A 26,867-nucleotide genomic window follows, 5' to 3' on the forward strand; every position below is an offset into this window, starting at 1 on the left:
TTTAAGATAAGATATAGCGATAATGCTAATCTATCAGCTCACTATGTATTGAGTAATGATAGCCTACAAGTGTCCAGTATACAAAGAAGGGCATCATGCTATGTTATAATGATGTAACCTACTGTCAAGCCTTAAAGCAGCCGGTGGCCATGGCCGCTAAGTAGTGCTTGAATGACCACCGGTGCTACCTCCTCAATCGGCCAAGTTTGGCCGCCGGTCTCTTCTAGCCAAATATTTAATTTCGCAATAGAATGATCGTGGATTAACTGTCGAAAATATGTAGTATCAAAGAGTGACGCAAAATTAGGTCAGCGCGTCATAATCGCCACTGTTGCATTGTGCGGGGATATTTGTTATTGATGGAATATATCCATCTGCGATCACCAGCGCTGTAAGTCTTGTTTGTAATTCTCGACGTTTATTTTAACAAAGTCTTAATCCGAAGTGCTAAATTACATCGGCTGGCAATATTGTCGTTTTTATGTCGATTCGATGTTGTCGGACATTGAATCGTTGTTAAAAAGGAGAACTAGGTTAGTTGACATCCAAGGGGAAAACATTTTTTGATCATATTTTGCAAAAATTTTGCTTCTTTTAGTAATGTCCTTCACATCATTGAAATACTTATTTTATTACCTTGTCGTCATCGTCAACACAATCATGTCGAGCGTTGTTTTTTGTTGCTAAAAAGAATTCTAGGGGAGTGGCGAACTTCTTTAAAATCAGCCACATTGGAGACACTCGTGCGAGTGTCGTTAGATGGTCCCGCAGTACTGGATTACAATCCCGATAAAGCAGTTATTGCGTGGTGCAACGATTCTATTGTAGGACGTCGCCCAGGCCCAGACTTCAACAACGCTAAGTGATCATTTTAGCATTGTTGCAAGTTTAATTCTATTTACTTGTGCTATCGTTATTTTTATTTTGTATTTTGGCCTCCAAGCACACAGATTTGGCCGCCGAGAAGGAGCTCTCGAAAAAAAGGCCTGTACTGTGTTGCAAATTTTCTGCCGTAAATATTATTTTGAGGCAAAAATGAAAGATTATTATTAGGCTAAAAGCGAATAGCAGAAATTGTTATATTGCAAAATGTGCAGTTGCTTACATGACTTTAAAAGGGCACCATTGCCCCCCCTGCCCCTCCATCTGCAAAAAAATTGAGGGCAGGGGGGCATCCGCCCCCCCTGCCCCCCCGCTTCCGGCGCCTCTGCCTACATATTTGTCAGTAGAATGCTTGTTAAGTGCTCCTGCAAAACAAATGTTTATAAAATCGATTTAAAATTATATGTAACATTTAATGCATGTAATATATAAAATATTTAATATATCAAATTACTGTACATTTAACTATATATGTAAAAATAAAGATGTAGCTTTTCATTCTCAATAACATCGAAACCGGAACAGAGATTCAGATATATCAGTGTCTTCTTCATCACTAAATTTAAATTATAATGTTCTTTATTATGACCAATGACCATAGTCTTATTCTATTCCAGACTATATTCTTTGGATACATAGCGCAATTAATATCACCCAATAGGCTACTTGCTTCACTTAGTTTGTTTTACTTTTCGTGACATCAGGGCTCACCAACCGCGACTCTGTCTGCACGCCATTGCGGTATCGATTTCATATTCGGTCATATGCTCATTGCTCAATGCTGTAAAAAGAACATAACTATGTATAGTGCAATATAATGTAATTATTTTGTGATACTCAGTGGTTTAAAACTTCAATATCTGTTCAGTGCTTTATAGAAGGATTCCTAAACTGAGTTGTTTGGCTTTTACCAAAATAAGTAGTCTGAGAGATTGTCAGACATACAGTTTATAAAAGAAACCTTCTTAAGGCTTTATTTGGCAGATAACTTGTCACAAAAGTGCAGAGCAATTGAAATCAATGATACTATAAGCTACGTTCATTTACTCCGTATTTGTTTAACTGTATGAACAAAAAATACATTCTTTTTCATAAACAAAAAAACAATTAAATTAGTTTTTATCCAATATGCGACCATTTGTCATTTCAAGATGAAGTTGATACTGGCTTTACGAGATAGTGTGAGTCAAAACCGAAATGCGATATGATGTTGCAAGATGTCAGTATCACGATCAAGTAATCGTTGAATAAACCTTTACGTTTTTATCATTGCAAACTTTTGTGTGATTATCATGAGTGCTGATTTAAAAAAAACTTTAATACCCACTCAAAGAAATGAGAAAATGTTTGCATTAAAATTATCGTTGTGTGACAGAGAGTTATAAAAACTTTTCTCCGTACACTGCCCATCAATCGTCATGACTTTCAAGTCACAAAGTTCTGTTAGTTCCTAAACTACAACAATGCTCAACCCCACTATCAATCAATCAAAATACATTATTAGTGCAACTTCGTTCATTTAAAATTTGTTTGAAGCATCCCAATGGGTTGTCAAAAATAAGATTAGTTTACATTAAATCCTCTTATTATTATTGTTATTTATTTGCATCAGACAGGAATGTTTATTTGGAATCACAAAACAATTAACTGTACAAAAATGAAAGGCGTACAGCTGTACACAAAAAGCAGTGGCGTAAAAGCATTTGAAACGAAACTACGAGCTCATTTTGTTCAATTAACCAACCAGTAAAATTTAACGTTATCAAACAATGAATGTTGATATCTTTGTGTCATCGCAGCCATCAAGGCTAAGTAACAGCATGCATAGTCTTATTGTACTGTAATGAAAACGGTACAGTAGGCTAGTTATAATAATTATTGATGTTCTTCAGGTATTTGCAAAATTGTTTATTCATAGTCCAGTTCAACATAAACTTATGAACTTATCAAGTCCAGTATCTACAGATGCTATTTATCCAATACTATAATTAAATATAGTTACGCGTTTTTAATACAGTAGTTAAAGTTGTTTTGTAGCAACTTCCTATCAAAAAATTACCTAGTTGGACACTTCTTATCAAACCGATATCCGAGATGCACACAATCAGACTGGAGTTAATCTTAGAGTATTCTAAAAACAAACATGGCGTCGAGTGTGTTTAAGTTAAATATTTGTGGTTCTTTTGTGGCTCTAGCAGGGACCAAAAGGCTCCAATGCACATTCTAGTCTCGCAACTCAGATGTGACACTACGTAACTAATATAAAAAATATCTTGCTACCAACAAATTGTTGCAATAGCACGGTAAGAGAAACCCAGGTGTTACATTTCAGGTATAACACCATGTTAACATTAACCATACTTTAAGTCTTTCAAAAAAAAAGGCTTAAAAATCTTAGTTTTCAACCGCAGTATTCATCTAAAAATTGTAATTTTACCAGGTGCAAGATGTGCCAGGAAAGAAGAGTCAATTCAGATCTGCCCAAGGCGATGTTGTTGATCATAGCTCCAAAACGGAAACTTCGATGAATGTCAGGTCAAAATTGCTTTAAAACATAAAATTATTTGAATAGCCCTCAAGTAGTAGCCTAATAGTAATGCGAGCAAAATTGTGAGTTATTTGGCTTTCGTTAATTTTTTTTATATTCTGTATGAAACAAACACTTTCGATTCATCGAGCTTATTCATCTTTATTTTTGTAGCTTAGCTCTTTTTGCAAAAGTACCAACAGCTTTTGGTTTGAATATTGCATGGCGTGACAACGCCAAAGGTTTATTTTATAATTGTTTCTCCTTTGTAATATTTCACCACAGTTCGTGCTGAAGATCTGAAAAAGCAGTCAGGTTATCTGAACGGCATTTCATGAAGAAAATTAAAATTTGAATTTCCTTCAAACAGTACTTTCCTGTGATTACGGACGCATACTAAATTACTCTTGTTGTATGTAGAATTAAAGAAGTTAAAGCTGCCAACACTTATGCATTGGACTGCCCAATTAAATGCTTTTGATGGTTTTAATCTAAGATTTTATGTGTAGTAGGCCTAATCATATTAAAAGTGATACTTTTAAATGTTTAATTTTTACTAGTAGCCTACGGTAGTTTTTATGTTTGAAAAAGTCAAAACTTTATTGCTTGAAAATATCTTTGGTAAACCTAATTGAATTTTTGCGTTTTTACAATTTATAAAAATGTAAATGGAAACCCTATGTATAATTCACTGAAAGGAGCGTATTCGTATTCTCATATTTCTAATGTCTTATCATGCTTCAAACAGCAAAGAAAAAACAATCTTTTACCGACTATTGCATAGAACAAATCCCCAATTATCTCTAGTAGGCTATTATGTCAATTGCTAAAATTGACTGATGAAAAATTGGTGACATGTTCAGTGCCACACTGCAAGAAAAATTATACGCCCAGCCACATTATGTTCTGTACAACATCGGCGTGTGAAAGCATGCTTTCTATTATGATGCATATGCTGCATATGCAAACAGGTTTAGTGACTTACATAATGTTTTCCGTTGAAGCTAACTGTCGTAAAGGTCTCTTCTTCAATGACATCATTCAAATAACAGTTGTATTATTTCAAACAAATCAATTCATATTTTCATTTGATTTTTTGTCGTGTTCCGGCTTACGCCATTCATTTGAAAAAGACTGCAAAAGAAATTCAGTTTAATGATGATAAAAGTTGTAATAACAAGTTGTAGTGGACAAGTTTAGGAAGATTATTGCTTTTATACTTCATAATTCAATCGACCATTTGCATTTTACATCCACGATTCTTGTAGGCTATATTTTATTACCTCTTTAAAATAAAAAAATAAATTAAAAATTAACACAGAACAAAGATTAAAGGACATCAGCCTCTAGTTTTGCAACTTATTACTTTGATTAGCTGAGGTATGAGAGAATTTATTTGGGAAAAATTTCCACTGATAATATTTGAAAAGTTTTGAAGTTCGGCAGTTCTGTTTAAACCATTCATGAACGAACGTACGCGATTATTAAAAACTTTTTTTCTACTCCTAAATGAACGAAGAAAGCTTCTGTTTTTAGCTTTCCTGTTTAAATATGTTTAGATACAGTAATAACAAATAACAATCCATAACAAGAAATTTTTAAAGAAATAAAAAGACTGTAAAATATCCTCGGTGTCTTATTCGTTTGAGGGTTCCCTTGAAAATTTTTGGGTGTCTACAATGGTTTTTTCCGCTTTGATTCAAAGGACGATGCCATCAAAGTGTTAATAACAGACCAGAAGAAACAAAGTAGGCTATTGTTCTACTGAAAAGGCAAAGAACAACTTACTGTGTAATGCAGAGTTGCCAGTTTAACGGTTTTCCCGCGGAATTGCGCTAGTTTTATTTTGGGGTTGTGAGAAAATTTTAGCAGTCGCGGAAAAATTTTGGCACTTGCAATTTTTTCGCTTGGTTTCTTTCTATTTTAACTATTTTTTTTTTCGATTTTGACTATATTTTGCACAAATTTGTTAAATTTAGCCTACTTTTTAATAGCAATTGAGCTGGAAATTTTGAAAACATCTGGCAATCTTGGTGTGTTGTTTGAAAAATATCCTTTAAAATTATCTCAAACAGTAATGATGTCACTACGTGTAATTATCAGTAGCAAATTTGTCAAGAACGCGTTGCTTCAGATTTGTAAAAGTAAGCTATTGCCGTGTTGTTTCTCAAGCAATCATATGCCTGAAAGTTACGTTACTTCTATTGAATGTTTGAAATTTTGTACAATGTTTAAACTTTAAAAATGTTTGTAGGAGAAGTGAAACATAACAGAGAGGAGTGAAACAAACGTATTGCATTTTAGAAACTTTAACATCTGGGATGGCTTCATTTGAATGTTTATTTCTAAACAGAAGCGAAAATTTCAACTAGCATTAAATGTGATAACATTTAGCAGAAAAGAGAACAATAGCCTATCATAAAAACATTTAAAATATGTGTAAGTCATTTTTTTTCATTTTTGAAGAAGAAAAAGATTTGATTATTTATAAATTGACCTTTCATTCTAGGCGATATACATAAGCAGCCACTCAACCCGCCGAGAGCACTTTGCTTAGCGGTTCAACGAGAGTTGTCTCAATCATATCTAGATAGTGCTATTTTTTGCTGAAAGCACATAACGGTGAAACAAGATTTTTCAAAAAAAAATTTGTCCTTTAAAAAACATCAACAAAATGGAAAAGAGAAACGGCAACAGGTTAGTTTATTATGTTTTTGTTTGCTAATGTGTTCAGCAGTTCCTACCGTGTCTGTTTGCTGATCTAAACACAGTTTTTATCAATGCAAAAAGTTTCTAACAAGAATCTACTGTCATATTTATCGAAAACCGGCAAATTTACTAGTGCGAAAAGCAATAATAGCACTACAATAGAAAACGACGACGAAGGAGCTTTGATAGATCTTTGCGAATAGAACAAAAATTTAGAAGTTTTTCTAAACTACGATTAGTAATTATTGCTAAAGTTAATTTCCTATTATCGCTGATAAGTAAAAAAAATGACAAAAACAACGTTTTAAAGTAGTGCCGACAGACCTTTGATTTATTTTTTTACTTTTAATTTCAGACAGTTGAAAGTCGAATTGACCAGTTCCTTGGAAGATTGGATTGCAATTCGCGAATGTTTCGTCAAATCCTTCCATCATTACCCGCTCTACAAATACATGGTTCCAGACGAATCAAAGCGAGAAGCATTTCTTCGCGCCTACCTCGATGCTAACTACGAAGTAACGGTCGGAAGCGATCGTGGAATTCTTTTCGTGCTGAAAGCAGCTGAAGACAAAAGCCAATCGGCTGAAATGAAGATAGTTGGAGGAATCATGTGTGTACCTCCGGCACGATTTGGCGGCGGTTGGGCGATTGAAGGAGAAGAACCATTTTGGAAAGCTTACATCAAACACGGATTGGACAAAATCTCTAAAGAAGGCTTGGAACGTGCTCTTAGGTAAATCACAAAAAATCTTTTTTTTTACATTGTGAGTACAAATATTGGATTTTACATGCAAAATTTGGCTTGAAGTAAGCTTAAAACTATATATCTGCATAAAATAGACTTACTTGTTTTTGTGTAATAAAACCTTCTGCCGTAGCGAAATAGCCGAAATTGCTCGTTTTTTATTGCAAAAATAAACAATATGTTACATTGCAGGTACGAGGCATGGGAAGATGAACAAATAGGAAAAAAGGTAGTCAAGACCGGAATCCCAGCTTGGAGTGGGCTGTTTGGCGCAATCGCTCCAGCGTACACATCCCAAGGTGTCGGATCCACACTTTACAAGGAAGGCCTTCGAATTCTTGCTGAGCACACAATCAAACAAGAAATGTCTTCTTGCAAAGAAACATCAACCAATATCGATATGGACAAAACACGCATAATTGATTTAGATGCAGAACAATATACGAAAAGTTTATTGAAACAGCAGAAACAAACTCAAAAAATAATGAAAAACAACCACAAAAACTTTGAAACTGCTGTTGCAGAAAAACAACAACAAAGTACTAAAGAAAAAAGAAAAGCGGCTTTGAAAAGTGTAATGTTTAGCTCAAATGCACCGTTGTTGGTTTTAATTAGTCACGGTGACCGAGCCGCCAATTTCCACAAAATGAATGGCTTTCTCCCAGTGTCCCGGGTGCCATTTAATGACGATGTTCTGGGGCTTACTCCATTTGACACTCATGTTTTAATATTTGACCTATTTCAATCAGGACGACTAGAAAAACTAGCTGTTGGCCTTCACAGCAAAAGTGAACCCCAAGACAATACCGTTTCATGTTCTGTGCATGAAAACGTGGCCCCTGCAAAATTAGATCCCATCCTTGTATTGTAATTAACTCTTTGTTTACTGTATTATGATAGAAGATTTCGTGCTTACGCGTCGTGCTAAATTGTTCATTAATTTAATAGAAATTAGCAGTTTTATGCATTGTTTATTGTTTTATCACGTGCATTGTTCACGAAAGATGTATTTCGTCGGTAAGCCTAATATTTTTATTTTTTGTGTTTAGACCTATCCAATTTCTTAAACTTTAAAAACTTTAATACTTAAGAACCAAATGACAACTTATGACAGTGGCACACCGTTTCGGTCTAAATGGCCTCACCAGTGCAGTTTTATAGGTACGCTGGGATGATCATAAGACTATAAACCCCGCGTGGGGATTGTCCAATTTGTGACTGCTTACTTCAATAAAATTTTACCTGAAAACTTCAAAAGTGACGTGTTGAAACAGCACAAAGAAAGCCTCCACGTAGGCCTAGGTGCAGGGGCGGATCCAGGTATTAACGTTAGGGGGGGCGATGTCATTGACATTCAGACAAGTGATCAGCCCGCACAAACAACGACGGAGGTCTCCCCTAGAAAATTTAGGTTGAATTTGGTGCGTTTTGAGAGCATTTCGAAAACAAATTATGAGAAATTCTATAACTTAAAAAATCTTCAACAATGCTGTTGTTTAACAAAGGGAGGGATGAAGAGCTGATGTGTCCTTGCCATGTCAAGTTGAAATCTGAACAACCTAGCCGCATTTATAGTTGAGACTGAAAGTTTCACTCTTGATTGTTTCACAGCAATTTAAAAAGTGACCACGGAACGATGATAACAGGTAATTCTGTCTTCCAAATGTCACAGCATAGCCTATTATTGATACAGACATTGAGGTTGTTATAGACTTACTCTAGTCTATAACTTCGAGGTTTTATTCCTCTGAAAAGTTTTGAATTGTTTTGAACAAAAGTGGGGCCAGGTCAGAACACTGGGTCATGCTCCACCCCCGTAGAATCGCCACTATAGGCTAGCTTTCGATTGTAAATTTTTATTTTGGTCCAGCGAAACACTACAATTTGTACAAATAGAATGACAGTTAGGCTAAACATAGTTAAATGACGACCAAAGGATATAGGCCTCCTTAAAACGTGTCATGCACGGTCGCTGCACCAGACAAAAAAAAGAAACTAAGCATAACAGAAGCAACTATTTCTGTGGACTTCACAATTAAAACGAAAATAAAAAAGCTACTTTGCCGGTACGGGTAATACTAACAGGTGTCGTACCTTTGACTACAACACAAAGTCAAGTTTGCGGTTTGTACTGTTGGCAAATCGATTTATTACGGAGTCTATGTCAATTAAAATGTCCCGATGCTGGTATAGTAAGGCCAATCCATTTAGTCTTTCCTCGCCGATGTTGTTCCTCAGCCAGGTTTTCAACGACCGAAGAGATGAAAAGCTTCTTTCGGCTGATGCTATACGCTGACTGGCAAGGTTGATAGTATTTTTTAGAAGAGAGTGTACGATTGTGCACACATCTTCATCACACTGCTGTAAAGCTTCTTCCGCAGTCATCGGTAAGACTGCAGCAGTCGCCGAAACAGTTATATTTGCCCACTTCTCCTAATCTCCTTCCATAAGTGGATCTCTGAACATAGAGCTGATTCCACACTATATATATGACGTAACAAGCCGTTGTAGGCATTGCAAATGACTTTTGTCAATGCTATCGGGTCATACTTGAGCAATTTCGTGGTAGCAATGATGTTAGGTGACAAGATGCTAAAGTCTCATTGAAAAAAATTGAACTTTGCTGTTTTTAGATGCAATTTCAAAGATAGAATTCGAATGGTTTTAGTTCAACGTCTGACCGCCAAAGTTGCCAATAACCTGCTCTGTCAACCAACTTATCTAGGCTAAGGGATTTATCGCTATGCTCTACAGTGCCGGCAAAAACTTTAGAAACTTTTTAAATTTTAGTAATTTTGTTCTGTATTTAGACGCTGTGACGAAATAATAGCCTTACACTATATTATTATAGCCTACCCTAGCCTAACCTAATCTTTAAACATGGCGAAAGACTTACTCAGCATTGCTTTCGATAAGTTGTTTTCCAAATCGCATACATAGGCTATAAATGAAGAATAAAGCTACTTTCCTAGGTTTTAGGGGGGGCGATCGCCCCAATCGCCCCCCTCTGGATCCGCCCCTGCCTAGGTGACATCTTTTATCTGGATATCTTCACCTTGTTCAGTTTTGTTGCCCACCTGGTTGTGCAAGTTTGGAGTAAGTGGAAGAGAAAGAATGCAATGCTTGTGTTTGATTTCATTCACGCCATTAATCATCTTGCAAAGACAGAACATAATGCACACGGGCTGGTCTCACTTAGCAAAAGAAGCCACTTTACGTAGGTTACATCGCTGCAACGTCGCCAGACGTGGAAAGATGAGTAGTAAAAAATATCCTTCTTGATGGCTGGATTCCTTTTGAGCATGGGTGTTGGCGTTGCGGTTTGGTTGTTAGATCGCGCATTGATTTGAGCCTAAGGTGGTGCCGTGCTTGATTACAAGTATCGGGGAATGCGAAGATAATGTCATGATATTTAGCCTTCGGCCCTAATGACTAATGAGTATGATCAGGGTAACCACTTCCTTTCTCGCGCCGCCTTTCCTTCAGCAACTACTCTCCCCCAATGCATTGCACCCTGGGTGAACGGTGTAATTTAACAACCAGGTTTAGCCTAAGGAAATCTCTCTATTTCAAGGTATTTATTGTAAGTTACGAAATCTTTATGTTCCTGGAAACTTTCGGTAAAGCTCTTTGCAGGATATTTAATGAAATAAAAACATTTGGAATCTCAGTGTTATGGTGCTCAAAGTAGGATATACAGAGAATGAAATACCGGTAAGGGTGCCGTGTAAAAAAGTAGGCTACTTGTTGAAGTAAAAACTCTGATTGAGCTTAAACGTAGGCTATCCAGAGGTGGGCAGTAACTAGTTACAAAAGTAACTAGTTACTGTAACTAGTTACTTTTTGAGTAACTGTAACGGTAACTTCGTTACTATTTTCCAAAGGTAACGAAACGCGGTAACTAGTTCCTATTTTAGCACTTTTTCAACAGTTACAGTTACAAGTTACTTTTGTATTGAACTTTTTGTTTCTAATTGCCGTCCATTTCTCTGCACATGTTTGTGTCATGCTTTATGCGTGTTTACTGCGCGTTGCGCAATAATGCATTCTTCTCGCAGCTGTATCGGAGCAGCACTGCCCATGCGCGGCGCTCTTGTTTAGTCATCTTATGGAGCAGGATTGCCATATTGGCGAATTCATTGCTAAAATTCAGAAATCTAGCGATTTTTTAAGACGTTTGGCTTCATATTTATGGTTTGGCGATTTGGCTCTTTTTTTGGCGCTTTTTGAGAACTGATTTGGCTAAATTAATTGCTTTTGGTGATTGATCAATATGTGACTTTCTATGCAATGTTTATGCAATGTTATAGCTCAGTTCATGCTTGTCGTATATAGCTGCCAGAGGTGTACAGGAGCCGTAGTTTTGGAATAATCTGAAAATATGTATAAATTGCAATAAATTTAAACTTCTTGAAAGTAACTAACTAACTGACTATAAGCATCAAGAAACACGCAACCATTATAAGCAATAGTGTGGAAAACAGACAGACGGAAAACCAATTACATTAGGAAAAGGCAACTGCGTAACTAGAAAAGAATTTGCACCACAGGGTGCGTGATACATCTAATAAATGTTGAGGAGAATGGAGGCGCCTCCCGCAAATAATTGTTTGTTTAAATTTGGATTGCAGCGTTTGATTAATAGCGCTTCCTGAATTTTTGTTTCAAATTGGGATTTGCTTTTGCGTAAAATTTTAAATGAGTCAGTAGAGAATTTATCGCCCGACAAAATTTCTGTGATGAGTGCATGGGTATTGCTACCCACGCTTGCAATGACTCTAAAAAGGTTGTCTGACATCAAAACCAGCAACAGCATTGCTGTGTGCTTGCCGTTGGTGGACGTTCTTGTGGAAGCAATACAAACCAGATTTGGTCATTGGTTCGAGGACAGCGACTTTCAGCTTGCGACTGCATTCCACCCACAATTTAGACTTACCTGTGTTTAATGCCTAACAATTAATCGACACTGCTGAATTGAAGACCACAATAAAACAGAACATGCTTCAAGCAATTGAAGAAGCAAACTGCTCTGCTGAAGAGGGGAGCAGAAGCGATATTGAAGTGGATAGTGATAGAGCCACAGAGGACTTTTTTGCACCACTTTATGCAAAAACCAAGAGAAAGCAATGCGCGTTGAATCTGTTGCAGGAGTATTTGGAAGCTGACCCTGAGCCCAAGTTAAGCGGTTCCAGATTCACAAGCGGACCGATGAAAAAACTGTTTTTAAAACATAACACTCCCATTCCGTCAAGTGCTGCAGTGGAAAGGTTGTTTTCATTGGGCAAGGATATTTTAAAGCCCTAAAGGGCAGGCCTAAGTGACGAGCACTTTGAAATGCTCGTATTTCTCAAAGGAAATAAGCATATTTATACTGAGTACTTTTTTAAATAAAACATTGTTGGTTTTGTACTTGTGCTGTTATGTTAGCATGGATGGCTCTAACACTAGCCTAATAGCCTATATATCAAAGATTGCGGTTAAACTGAACTTACATGCAGAGCTGGCCAGGTGCAGAACTTTATGAGTAACTGAAAGTAACTAGTAACTGTAACTAGTTACGGTAACTAGTTACTTTTTTGAAATCGGTAACTGTAACGGTAACTCAGTTACTATTTTGGCCAAGTAACTGTAACTCAGTTACTTTTGAAAGTAACTTTGCCCACCTCTGGCTATAACCCACATATCCTCTCACCTGTAGAATTGGCTTCGCTTAAAAATCACGACATAATGCCTCTGCCTTGAGAGTTGTTTTTTACATGGAGACATTACGAGGAGCAAGAATCAAAAATGGGTCGGTCCCGATAACTCGGTTAAGCGCCCGAGTTTATACAAGGAGAGACCTCAAAGATCAAGCGGCGCTGGTTCGGCTTTGAGCAACGTATTTTAAGAACAGCTCTAAATTCAGCGACATCCAATGAATAGATTAATTCAGATAACACTTTGACAATCAGAAACTTTACTTTAGTCAATTTTGGTAACCGAGCCTGCGTTAGTGGTTCAAAGCCTCTACAAGCATGCGAAGCAACCTATCAGAGGCTTTCTCAGTTCGAGAATAAAGATTCAAACCTACCAACCACATAATTGTCTTGCTGACAATAGGATTCACAGAAAGTTGCAAAAGCAGAAGAACTCCGCCCCGTTAGCTCAGTGGTTACGCGCCCGGTTCAAAATCACGCTGCGCTGGTTCAACTCTCGGGGTGTGCGCTTGAGCAACGCATTTCAAGACTGCTCTCCATTCAGCGGCACCTAGTGAATGGAATAACTCCTTGGCAACAAGACTTGAACAATCGGAAAACTTCACTCTGCCAATCTCGGTAACCGGCCCTGTGTCAAGAGCCTCTACAAGCATGCGAAACTACCAAGAATAACTTATCAAGGCTTTGTCAGTCCCAGGATGAAAATTGAAAACCAACCTCGGGACCGAAGTGTTGTTACGTCAGTAAGAACATAAAAGTCTGCAAGCAGTTGTTTCAGTTTTCAGAACTTGTTACATCAATTTTTTAGGTCAAAATAAAGTCAACATTTTGAATGAACTTCGACAAAGTCTTGCCGCATCAAAACTCAATGACAATATTTCCTCTTTTAGTGATTTTTGGACAGTTATCAGTGCGTGAATATAGCGGCCCACAGGCTAACAGTTAAGGGAATAACTTACTGCAACTGAAAACTTCGAGAAGGTATAATGCATTATTATCGTCATAATAAATAACTTCATGCGCTACTACATTTTCTACATAGGCTAAATTTAATTTACAAAAAAACGATCTAAAATGAACTTATTGAAAAGGTGATACTGTCAAACGCGTCTTCTACCGGTGCTAAGACTACCTAGCTAAAGCCTGTGTTCAAAGCAAAACTGAAGGTCAAACTGAAAGTGTTGCATCGATTCGAAGTTTTTTCACATTGTTTTTCAAGATCGGTAATTAATCGTAATAATGCGTCAAATTTGCATTGGAAAGTTCTATTTGTTGAATAGGCCTATCACCATTTTCATTTAAACGCGGCAGGGTTAATTCAAATAGTTCTGTTCAGCTGATAAATTCAAAATTGGTTGCACCAGAGGCGGGTAACCATGAGAATAAAAATTACAAGAACCATTGGCTAGCCTGTGAAATGCGTGAGAAACAAAGCGGATAGGCGGTTCCCATCAATATGCTATCGTGCGAATATATCCTTTCTGGCTGTTGAGAAAAGTTCACGAGAAAACAGGAAATAATCCCACCGGCTTGTTCTATTGACCAACATATGACTTAATGACACATGACTAACCAAATCACGAATTGCCTTAATACCACCTGAGTTGCTTTTCCTGAAATGAAAAGATCACAAAGTTGAAGCAACGTGAATAAAAAGAAAAGGTTTTAGGTTTTCCTAAACTTCTAACCTCATTTGCATGATTTTCCCTGCAACCGTTGCGAAAATACGTCACCACAACCCAGTGCGTCATGATTGAGAAACGCGTGAAAAAAATTCTAAGCAATGTCCGTTGTAAGTAAATGATCCGTGATACGGTCCTGCACTATCCACTGTTCAGGCATGAGTGTCGTTCTTTATATTTCTTGTTCACATTGAGCATTGCGTATTTTTTTTTTTCAACATGAAACCTTGTTGGAAATAGTTATCTCTGTTAATGGGAAAATACTACGCAAAAGCAACAACTGAAGTTCGCCATTCACTTTATTCCGTATTGCGCAAGCTTCTCTAATGATGAAACCGTCATACACCACATGATAAAACAGAACTGCTCCCGTTAAAACCTGACGTACACCACACTGTTAGGTTGCAAGTCCTTCACTGATTTAAGCTCTGCAAATGAAAGAATAGCCGCTTTGATCAACATTCAACTCCTACAAGTATGACATCAAACAAGAATCAATAGATTTAAGAAAAAACAAACAAAAACAACACCATATTGTTGTGCTTGAGCTATTACTTTTTCTCGACTAATTCAGTATTAAGGTTGGAGGTGTTCGTAGACTATAAGCGGCAATGGCATATTTTTGTAGGCGATAGCTAAGAGAATCGTGTGAAGGCTACCATTAGAATGCTAGTGTTATTAATATTAATATTGATATAACGACATATTGAAAAGTTGGACTTTTGCATCACGTTTTAAAAGGCAGGTAACATCACCTCAACAACAAATACATAAAAAATATAATGCGATTATTGAATCTAATAATCCTTGCACGCCTGAAATCTACAAGCTACAACAAACTATAACAATACCTGTCGTTAGATCAGGAGAAGTTGAAAGGCGGATGGGTTTCTCTTGGCCAAACAAGTTTTTCGCTTGTTCGGTAAGTTCTTCCAGGGTAATGTCGTTTGAATTCTTTGGATTTTCAAGCAACACAACAGCAGCAGTGTCCCCTCCACCTGCGTCAAATGTACACTGAAGGTAGAGCAACATAACCACAATAAAGTTTAAGAATTAGCATGAAACAGACATAAAATAGCCTACTTTGGTAAAAAAAATGTAAAGGTGAGTCCCACACTCAAATCCACGCATCGGGAAATAAGATAAGGTTCTCATTATACTAAGCCTTCGGTACTAATAAGGTGGCCAGTTCCTTTCTCTCGGCCGCCTTTCTTTCAGCAACTACGCCCACTCAATTTATCACACCCTGGGTAGAAGTGAGCGCGTTTTTTAACAACTACCTTAAGCCGGAAGTCAAACCAAGATTGCTTGATTAGAAAGCGAGCGCCTTATCCACTGCGCCATCCCACCTCTTACCTTGGTAGGTGGCACAAAAGATCAGTGGTAATGAGTGGATCTACCTATTATAGGGAATCTATACCGTTGTTCATACTTTTATGTTTACTTTACACATTTTGTGAAAATAGATCAAAATATTTCTCTGAATCAACGCGTTGTTTTTTTAATCAACTCACCTCTGCATTGGCCTCGTACCAGGCTGATATTAACATATTTGCAGGCGATAACTGTCGGCAGGGAGTTTGGCAAAGGTATGGTGGGTACGTTAGTGACTCCGATGTCGACCACTAAGGTTTGGCCTGACAAACTGAGGAGATCAGTTGCCATTGTTACGGAACTCTCTGATAGAGACAAAAGTAAAAAAAAGTTCAGACGTGAGCCGCTTGTGGTTTGTGCTAGGAGCATGTGTTGTAAAGTTATATTATAAACATTTGTTTGCAATCAATTTCTATGCGGTGAGTCCAGTCGATTATTTGGAAAATACAAATCGCGTGACTGGTCTAACCTCATGCAAAAAGTAAAAACTAGAGAATTCATGCACAGCAAAGTTCACTTTGCGGGTCATACTATTATATAACGCAGAGTACAAATAGCAACTCATCACCAACAGGTACAATAATATCAGCTTAGCATTTTCAAGGAGCTAGAAATTGGTAATTTCTATGCATTAAAAACAATACAAAACGAAACCGGAACATTGTAACTAACACGATTTCCTAGAAGTAACTGAACTGGCTTCACGCGATATCATAACAGTCTGTCACAACACAGATGCCTCAAAGGATTTGTTAAAAACGTCATAAAAGCATTCGGTGGCTCGGACGTGTCAACCTTTGCATCAAAAGGCAAAAATCCAATACACAACATGTTATGCGGTGTCGCTTCCGGAAATACTTTTCCAGCAAATTTTTCATCTTTAGTTTTTATCTCACCCAACAACGTGAGTTATCTCAAGTAATAGTAGAAATCAAGATAGCAATTGTTTGTAAAGACTGGCGTATGAAGATTGCATGTTTGCGTTTTGCTTACCTTGCCCATCCTTGGCTTCTTTCATGGCGAAAGTAAGTCGTGGCCCGTCATTGAACTGAAATTGTTTGTCACAGTAAACCGGTTGATTGGTCACAGATGAAAATAGAAAATTCTTTAAAGTATTCAACACGGCGTTGTCAATTTTTCTGCCACTTTTGACCTCTTGTCGACTTTCTACAGGTAAATTTATCCCCACGAGTTATTTTCGGATCCGACTCAGTTTTGGAATCAAAACTTAGAATTTAATAGAAATTTTGCGCATTAAAATTTCCCCCAAAATGATAAATATACCCCCGATTAAAACAATCGAGACTTTGTTTTGCAATGGCAGCCCCTTCACGGTAGTGCGATACAACGTAGATCTCTGATGTGAAGAAACAAAAGGGGCAAATCGGCAGCAAATCAACAACTCCTCAACAGCCACACAAAGCCATGCACTTCTCCTGCAACAAACTTGCAGCCCACCGTGTAACCGGCCATCGAGCCGCCGCTGACGAAATTCACCTTTGGTGCCACCCTGTGGAGCTGATACAAGTCAATGATGAAGCTCCGGAGATCGTGGATGGTCCGCATGGTGGGGTTGTTTCGCGGGTTTTCCAAGAGGATCGTGGCCGGCCGATCTGGAAGTGGAGAAAATTTAAATTATATTTTAAAGTGTTTTAATTGTTTAGTGAATTAAGCAAAACGTTTAGTCAATAATGCAGTTTATCACGTTTTCAATACGACACTCTTGAAAGTAGGATCACGTTTTAAAACGGCGAAAGAACGACAGTGCGTGTTGGCAGGAGAGTAGTCAGGAGGGCAAAAGGCCCTCTCTCGAAATATTTTGAATAGCATTTTACCTTCTACTACAGCAACATTTGATAGAGTTTTACTATGGATTTAAGCTGAAAGCATTCTCAAAACGCGCAATTTTAAGGTATTATTTTTTTAATTTTCTGGGGGAGACCCCATAGACCCCTTTTGGGTGCTTCACTTTCGCCAACTCGTTGCCCCGCTCACTGACATATGCAATCATACTTATTTGCACCCGCTCCCAAAATTTTGTGCTGGCTACGCCCCTGCGTGTTGGAGATGGTGACATTGAATTGACGCGGTTACTTTCACTGGTACCAACCTGTGAACAAACCATTGGATCGGAGTTGGATGTTGATGTATCTACAAACTGGCTGGCCATTGAACCTGGCAGGTTCGATGCGTCCTCTGACCAAAGTGATATCCAGATTGCTTTCCTTGAGCTTGAAAAAGATAAAAGTCAGATTTAAACAAAAATACTAAAAAGTAAAAGTAAAGGTCCTATACTCAGAAACTGAGTTTGGAGAATGAGAAGATAAGGTTCTCATCAAACTGAACCTTCGACACTAACGAAAGTAGGCCAGTTCCTATCTCTCGGCCGCTTTTGCATCAGCAACATTATTACACCCTGGGTAGAGGTGAACGGTGTTTATGAACAAGTTCGAACTAGGTTCGCATTATTGGAAAGCCAGCGCATTATCCGCTGCGCCCTCCCACGGCTACCAAGAAGTAGCAAGCGATAATCACATTAGAAGCTTTATCATGACAATATAATGAGACATAAGGTTTGAGAAACCTGAGCAAATGTCACCGCTTGATTAAGCCAAGATTAGATAATAATCTCAGGAACAAGCGATTAATAAAACAATGTTCTTCATAAGAAAATGGTCATTGACTCTATTGCAAACGTGATCAATGGTGATCCAACATACGCATTCAAAACCATCCCATGTCCCATCCCTTTTCAGTTAACATAGGTTGACATTTTTCAATACTAGCGATGGTGTAAAAATGGAAACTCAGCTGGCTTGAGTTTTTCCAGCGCTTGAACGGCATGTTCGAACCGGTAAGCGGGTCAGGAAAAGGATCAACTGTGACCCAGACAGCAAATCAATCTCTTTTTACATTGATTCAACGTCTGCAAACGTTAAATTAATGTAAAAAGCGGTTGATTTGCTGCTTGGGGAACATGACACTTGGAAATGTCAGAAAATGAAACCATTAGAACGCATGCGATCGTCATCATCCCGACCACAGGAAGAGGTTCAGAGAAAGAACGTTTTACAAATGTTGTCCTTAACGCGTTAGCCAAGGCGTCTATATTGCGTTTCAAAGCGTTTGAAAATTTTAAAGTTGTCGTTGTTTGTCGTCCTTGAACAAAATGCTGGGTTTGAAAATATCACGAGCGCCCCTTATGGTTGTGCAGTGAATGATGAGTGGGAGGAACGCGCGAAAATAATGATGCCCACGATTAGAGATGTAAGTCGTTTTTTGTGCTGTTTTTTTTTTTGTTGAAAAAACATGGTTTTGTTGAAAAAAAAAATTGTTTTTTTTGCACCAACAATTTGTCTAAAATTTAAATAATGGAACAAAAATTTGTACTTTTGCTTCTCTGAAATATTTGTTCAGAAATACTCAAGACATCAATAGGCCAATTTACCAAAACAAACTTCGTCACTAAACCTTTCATTAAAATCTTCTTTTGACTTCACCAATGATCCAAAAAGATGCGTAGTGAGATAAAACAACCAAAAAATACAACGTATCACACTAAAATTGACAAATTCAAGATTATTAAATTTAAATTGAAAGAACTTGAAATTGCCAATTTAGTGTGGTGCTGTCTGCCTTTTTGTCGATAAGTTAACCTGTATCACTCGATTAGACTGTAGATTCACCAATTAGACCTTACTCCATTATAATACCCATCATAATAAGGTATATGCAATAAAAGAATTGACCGAAATAAAAGAAATAAACTAAATAAAAGAAATTAAGACAAACAACAAAGGAGGTTGACTGTTAATCTGGCTGCCGCTGAAATTGAACAGTCCTCATCCTCATCATTGGTAGCACTTGAAGTTGGGTGGTTCATTGGTACCACTTGCTGAACATGCGACTACACGAGTATGTATGCAAGTGGTGGTTGTGTAGTTTAATATGACTTGGACTTGGATACATGTATGACTTGGAAAAGTTAGTCAAAACTGCAGCAAACTAATTCATAATAAGTTATTCAGCCGCTATAATTCAACACTTTCTTTTGTAGTTCTTTGTTATAATAAATGACAACTGTTGTTAGGGTACTTGAAAAAAAAATGTATGAAACCATTGGAAATAGTATAAAAGAAAACAAAAAAACGTAAAAAAAAAATATTAAAAAAACGACGCCTAAAAAATTTTTTTAACCATCCCTATCCACGATTGAAACTATTGCCTCGCACGTTTATCACTTAGCCAAAAAATTACTTTGCAAAATCAACTGTCCCGGTTAACACAGGTGCTGTACAGTATTCTTGAACAGATTTAAAACAAGGTAACCATAAAATCGCACAATGAAAAAGCGGCTTCCGAATGCTGTGCGAATAACCAGCCAACAAATTCCAATTGTTTATATTGATTCAAGGTCTGCAGACGTAAAATAGCTAGATTTTGCTAGCGTGTTACTTCATATAAGCTAAGCATGAACAAAACTTGAAATAAAATAAATTAGGTTTTGCAGATTATTATAACTCTTGGGTGTCATACATTTTTTAAACTGGTAACAAAAGTAAAATTCAAAGACTTCACGTATTGCACATTTTGAAAGAACAATTAAAATAGAAGTAAAGGATATGCCTGCAAGTTATAAATTATGCAGCAGCAAGTTAATAACATCAGGGTGGAAATTAGGTCAAAACTTCTTCGCCGCTGCATTAAACGTAACCATTAAAATTGGCTTTTAAACTACACAACCACCACTTGCACTAAGCCTATGATGGGCCTAGTACTGTGTGTGACAGCAAAATTGCCGAAATTAAAGTCAAGCATGCGCTATAATCAGGGAAAATATCAGATTATAATATTTCAAAGTTAAAGCAGAATTTTGAGTTTAATGCAAGAAAATAACAAGCAATTGCAGATGGTCAGTTTACATGCCATGACCGATAGCAATATCTAACACTGTTGTTAGTGGGAGAGGAACCTGAAATAAACGAAATCGCTTTGTTGCTACCTACAAAGTACTAAAGTATCGCGGTAACTAGTGTCTGTCGAGAACAGCAAAAAAAAAACTTGATTTGGAAAGCTTTGAAAACATAATTTAAAAACTTCAGGCATTCCAAACATGAGGAAAAAGACAATTTTTGGAGGCTTTGGCTGATCATTAGTATAGATGTTGAATAAGATAGGTGCAAGAACAGAACCTTGTGGTAGGCCATTACGTTGGATTTTCCAACGACTTTTGCGACCATTCAACTCAACAAAAAATCTTCTATTTAAAAGAAGTGATTGAATAGCTTGTGTAATTGTGAGGTTTTGGATTTAAGTTATATTCTGTTAAAAATGCGTCATAAACCTGAGTGGGAGCTTTCAGGAAGTGTTAATCTGACAAAACGTAAGTCGCGTGAGGAAAAAGAAAATAGGTCACGCGGTGCATGGATTCATAACAAATGGCGTGTTTGATGAATGGTCTCTGTATATCGGCAACAAACCAATCACGATATTTTCGCTGTAATATGCATCTTATTCTTTTAACAAAGTCAGACGGCGGCCATCATGGTTCTTTGTTCTATTTTATCAAAAAGTCACGGTGGGCTAGTCTCCAGATATAGTGGAACACGCAAAGATGAAAATAGACACAGGTTCTCGTCGTGTCATCACGTCACTCATTTCCGACAAACCGGCTTAACAATTGAACATACAATGAATTGCTATGCAACTGAAAATGCCAAATTTGAATAGTCTGGTCATAACTTATGCTTGCCATATGCCGGGTGTTCTGATTAATGTCACTTGCATAGAATTGGATGGAAAATTTCTGCGAAAACTGTGAAAAAGATCACATAACAGGAAACAACAGGAGCCACATATTGTTGTCATTTGAACGTTTCTTTTACTACATGGAGTGAAAAAGTCATCAGGAAAAGTTCAAACTTGCAATGTGAAATGTTTAATAAATGAATAGAACAATGTGGCATGTTTACCGGCAATACAAAGAAGTAGAAACTACTGCACTGAAAATCACTTCATAAACAAATCTTGTGAAATGCAAATGACAAAAAAAGGTTCTTGCACAACGTAGTGAAGTAAGCTAGTGCGAAATTTAATTCTGGAACATTCGCAAAAAATCTAATTCTAAAACTACAGTTTGAACCACTGACATTGACTCGGATTTCGAAGTTGATAGCAGCGAGTAACTGAAGTGTTCTTCTTCTTCTTTCGTATGAGAGGTTGTTTTTTGAACTATTGAACTGAAGTGTTGCTGCCTTGAAACGAAATGTCGCTACATAGATAACACTCGTCGAAGTGTGTTGCTTCTCTACTCAAATCCTTGCTGCTTGATCTTGGCGTTTACATGTTTACAGATTCGCGTGTTTAACTCTATTGACTTCTACGTTTAATTTTAAGGAGTAGGAAAACAAAATTTTCAAACCAGGACAAAAGTTACATTCGGTGCAAAAACTATTTCGCACATTGAGTTGCCGACAAGTTAATTGTTGAATCACCGTAAACAAGGCGAACCAGTGAACCGATTCAGGTACGTCCTGGGTACTTTCCACCAATTGCAAACGATCCTCTTGTGAAACTGGTCATTCTCGTGTTCAGCTGAAGACTCAGCAATTGCAACCTCACCTGAGCTATTTTAAGTAATCATAATTTCAATAAAGGTCCTACATGCAAGCTGGAAAAGTTGAAAGGTTCAAAAAAAAATTAAAATATATAATGAGAACGTCACACTGCAGCACAAGTCACGTGACAAACTGACATCAGTGACCATTGTAAATGCTCAACTGACTGGAGTTTGAAGAAACCGAAAGTTGAGTCACTAAAGTTGCGTCAATCGTTGACGATTTGGGTGGGAATGTTATTGATTATATAACGGACCGGTCGAAGAAAGGACATGACATCGCTTTGTAAGCCATGAAATGTTAAAACATTTACTCAAGTCTCGGCTCGGTGGCTTAGTGGTTAGTGCGCCCGCCTCTGAATCGGTAGGCATGGGTTCGATACCTTGTCGGGTCATACCAAAGACTTTTTAAAAATGGTACTGAATCTAATTTCTGCTTGGCACTGAGTAATGGAGTGGATTCGGGTAATAATGTACTCAGTTGCGCCTCTATACGGCTGCATTGAGATTTCTGCTTTGTAAAGCGCTGAGGAGCAACGCATTCTGCGATGGATACAGCGGTATATAAAAACTAACATTATTATTATTATAAGTCAGAAAAGAAATGTAGGTGGTTTCAGAAAGACAAGACACGATGTGTGTACAGAGACATCATTAAATTCAGCGGAATCACCAATGAAGTCTGCGAACAACTGACCAAGATAGGCAGAAAATAGGTTTGATATGGCAAAAGTGAGAAACAATTTATGCTGAAAGGCTTTGAAACATTAAATTTAATAGTGATTTGAACATTACAAAAATAAAAACAAACCTCACCCAAGTGCCGGATTGTAGGCACGTTTGTCGCTTCTAACTTCCAGTTAAAAAAAATGATCACAGACGTTTTTTGACGAAAATACATCAAATGACGATTTAAAAGCCAAAAACTGCACGCGTTGCAACGTTTTTAATTCGACTGTGTAGTGTGTATAGATAGATGGATTAAACCAGCCCAGACAGCAAATCAACCGTTTTTATACATTGATTCAACGTCTACAGACGGTTGATCTGCCTTCTGGGAGACGACGCTACAAGCATAAAAATATAACTTTAAATTTATTTTCCTTTTTTTACCCCACACATTTTTGCAATGTCATTGTACCGTGCGATTTTGTTAATATTTATGTGCAGACCAATGAAAACCTATGCTGTCACATTTGAAGTGCTTCCCGGTACCTGAGTAGATTCTTCTATTATCCGATCACACGGTGGCACTGGGTAGCTGTTGAAAGGCGACTTTATTGAGGTCGATATGTACTCGGCGTGCTTCTCGGCGACTTGCTTCAAGTACGAATTCGCGTCGGTCGCGTTGTAAAACACGCTCACCTCATCAGTGGGCACCAAACCTGCCTGTGATGAAAGTGACAAGTTTGCTTGGTGTTGCCAAGCTTAAGAAACAACTATTGAAAACGTTTCTCGGGTTGATAACCAGATAGCAAATCAGTCGTTTTTTGCATTGATCCTACATCTGCAAACGTTGGATCAATGTAAAAAACGACTGATTTGCCGTCTGGCACAGGCTATTTCTCATTCCAGTAAAGAAAGTGTACGCATGATGGATTTACAAATTTTACGCATGCTTAGTGATGTACTCGAACATAGTTCTTCGTAAAACTGTGAATAAAGTCAGCATTGGATCTTAGACTAAAACACATGTACGTTCAATCACTACGCCAAAGCTGCGCCGCATTGAAGTAAATGCTGCAGGAACCTTTACCAACTTCACCAATTTCAAACTTAAAAATCCGTTTCACTCAACTGACCTTCTTTCTCAGTTTCTGAATACGATTTATGATCTCACGCGCCACCCCCTCGTCCAACATGGACTGGTCAGGGGTCACATCCAACAGGACTAGCACATCGTTGTCATTGTGAGCTACGTATCTGGAAAGCAAAATATTGCCATGTCATGAAGATGAACAGTAACGTTATTATTACGTAAATAAGAAATTTATCATAACGTACGTAGTGACGTCCCAGACAGCACATTAGTGTTTTTTTACATTGATTCAACGTCTGCAGACGTTAAATCAATGTAAAAAACGACAGATTTGTTGTCTGGGGTACAACGTTAAAAAATGATGAGTGCTAAACATTGTATTTACTCTCGCATTAAGAAACATTGAAAGAATTACAAACAGTTTTTTTTAATATGACACAGAAATAACATGTCTTTAAAAAATTAGTGTAGTGTCACAAAGTTTCGAATCATTTACGTCAAACAACGCTCTTAAACTGTGAAGCTTTGTTTATACATTATGGAAAAAAAACATGAATACTTTGAGTCGCCTTCTTCGAATTTGTAAATAAGTCGAAGATCCCCCGATGTGAGAACGTGGCCGGCCACTTCTAGTTGACCAGTCTTAAGAAAACTTTCAACTTCTTCGTTTTTCAGTTCCTTGATTGCCGCGGTAACCGCTTTGAAGTCGCCTGAGTGAAAAGAAAACAATACTTCGTTGCTATAAAATTTTGATGAGCAAATTAAAATCAAAGCAGTCGTGAAAGATTTTGAAGCTGAGTGGGTCATACAATCTTAAATCACTCAATTTTTTTAAATCAAGTGTTCAAAAATTTATCTTAAAATTGACAGAATAATCAAATGTATCTTGCGGTTGCTCACATTATTCAATTCAAGTCCACGAATTGGGGAGATGGTTCTTTGCGAGTTGACCTTTTCGACCAAAGTCGCCAAACGGCAACTCACCAAAACACATATCTAAGCAAACACTGCTCGGATTCAACAAACAAAGCAGCACTTTAAAAAAGTCTTTTCCCTTTCATTTTGAGAATTTTAGAAAAGTGATATAACTTTTCATAACTACGTCACGTCTACGTCATATTACACACCACGGATTTGTTGTTTTCCAAACGCTGTCATTTGAATTTACTAGCATGACAAAGCGGGCTTCATTGCATAGTTTTAAGTAACCATACATTAACTTTTAGACATGCACAACATTTTTTCACATTTAAACGATAAGTACAAAGCCTTTTGAGAGCTCAATAGACTGGAGAACTTCTAGATTCATATCCGGCAGCACTCATAAGTATTTGCCAATTGTTTTCACAGGATAATTTGTTTTCAACGTGTTCAAATCTAAGCACGCTTTTGTTTAAAAACAAATTATGCAAATTTTAGGGAGCCGTGTTGCAATAATCCAACATTGCACGAGACACAATCGTGGACAGAGGTTTCTATAAGACGCCCATGACAAAAATTGGCAGCAACTCAGAGGGCGTGATACCCAACCGGAACAGAAAGCAAAATGATGACGCAAGGTAGTGAAAAACAAGTTGACATGGTCTTTTGAGTAGATCGCTGATACCCATACTTTCAACATTCAACACAAAATAGCAGCTAGGTGCAGGAGAAACAAACACATTTTCAGGAGAGATTTTGCATAAGACATTAACTTTCAGAAATATGCAAAGCTAACCTATTCGGAATTGGCCATTTGCAACCTGATTAGCCAGAGTGCCGTGTGTAGCATCTGCCGTTTTGAACGTCTTTATTTTGTCAGAGGCACATACGTGGTTGGCTCTGTCTTGGTTTGCTTGCGCCATTACGTTTCTCCGAGCACTCCGATAGCGTGTTAACAATCGCGATTTCTGGTTTAATTACCTTAATGATGCTCTCAAAGAATTTAATTTTCTTTGAAACGATCATGCTATTGATGAACGCGACAACTGTCCCATCACGCACGAAAAAAATGTCTTATTTAGAAAAATTGTGTCAATGCAGACGAAGATTTACGTCTTACGTTTTAAAGAAAAGAAAATTGCGCAGTCTGTCATTAAATCTCATTCCAGCGTTTACTACGAGAGTTGCATAGGCGACAATACGAGTGCAAAAGATCTAAGCTGTATTCGTAATGTAAAAGGCTTATTGCTCAAACGTCTCACCTTTCAATCTCTTGCCTAAAATCACGTGATCGGGTTCCGCCCTGAGACTGACTCCATATTTATCCTTATCCGAAGACATAGTGATCCGGCGGACGTTTAACTCCTCAGTGACGTAACGTTCCAAGCTTTTGACATCAGAAAGATACCGTGGATCTTTGTGGATGACCACCAATTCCGGAAGCGGGTACTATTGCGGAGGAAGTTAAAATTAAAGTGAAGATATCAACTTGGAAGTGAATCTCATAAAGAATTCGTAGCTGTACTTATTAAGTGCTTCAAAGATAAGAAGATTATATTAAGGGACAGAAACCTTCACCTTATGGGCCACGCTTACAAGGGTCAGTTCTTAATTTGACCTAATATTTACACTCCATGGCAAGCTTGCTTTCAGCGAGAAACTTTGCAGTGCTTCAAGACTAACTTCAAAGTCTGATATACCAACAAAAGTACAAATATTTTCTAAATCAGTCACAAAATGACCAAATAAGTTCGGATTGCATCAACAACGTGGCAGTGAATTCACAAGAAAATGCCGGGCGGCAGAATTTAGTCTAAAAACCTTATTTAAAAATTAAAATAAAAAAGCTTTATGACAATCGTGTAACAAAATTTGTATAAAGTAAACTGATCTTAATGTTTCATGTCAACACAATTGTATTCATGCTAGACTTAGAGGATCAATTGCTGATTTTAG

General features: G+C 37.5%; 2 protein-coding genes across 2 annotated transcripts in view; one reads left to right on the forward strand and one right to left on the reverse strand.

Moving 5' to 3' along the window:
* Positions 1 to 5,955: 5,955 nt before the first annotated feature.
* LOC145778809 (uncharacterized) lies at positions 5,956 to 8,059 on the forward strand. Its single transcript, XM_082590393.1, has 3 exons — positions 5,956 to 6,106; positions 6,474 to 6,851; positions 7,056 to 8,059. Exons 1-3 carry the CDS (start codon positions 6,084 to 6,086, stop codon positions 7,732 to 7,734), a joined length of 1,080 nt encoding a protein of 359 aa, XP_082446519.1. The 5' UTR covers positions 5,956 to 6,083; the 3' UTR covers positions 7,735 to 8,059.
* Positions 8,060 to 14,522: 6,463 nt separating this feature from the next.
* The window catches only part of LOC145778587 (isoleucine--tRNA ligase, cytoplasmic-like), a 49,050-nt gene continuing 36,705 nt past the window's right edge, over positions 14,523 to 26,867 (reverse strand). Inside the window, exons 20-29 of the mRNA XM_082590104.1 lie at positions 26,174 to 26,360; positions 24,550 to 24,700; positions 24,034 to 24,154; positions 23,447 to 23,620; positions 17,726 to 17,846; positions 17,074 to 17,228; positions 16,609 to 16,663; positions 15,756 to 15,920; positions 15,093 to 15,239; positions 14,523 to 14,669 (exon numbers count right to left, since the gene is read on the reverse strand). Coding sequence (XP_082446230.1) covers positions 14,614 to 14,669; positions 15,093 to 15,239; positions 15,756 to 15,920; positions 16,609 to 16,663; positions 17,074 to 17,228; positions 17,726 to 17,846; positions 23,447 to 23,620; positions 24,034 to 24,154; positions 24,550 to 24,700; positions 26,174 to 26,360 — 1,332 coding nt within the window. The 3' untranslated portion in view covers positions 14,523 to 14,613. The remainder of the gene's footprint in view (positions 14,670 to 15,092; positions 15,240 to 15,755; positions 15,921 to 16,608; positions 16,664 to 17,073; positions 17,229 to 17,725; positions 17,847 to 23,446; positions 23,621 to 24,033; positions 24,155 to 24,549; positions 24,701 to 26,173; positions 26,361 to 26,867) is intronic.

This window comes from Aplidium turbinatum, chromosome 10 (assembly GCF_918807975.1).
Source record: "Aplidium turbinatum chromosome 10, kaAplTurb1.1, whole genome shotgun sequence".
In the NCBI taxonomy this organism is placed as follows: domain Eukaryota; kingdom Metazoa; phylum Chordata; class Ascidiacea; order Aplousobranchia; family Polyclinidae; genus Aplidium; species Aplidium turbinatum.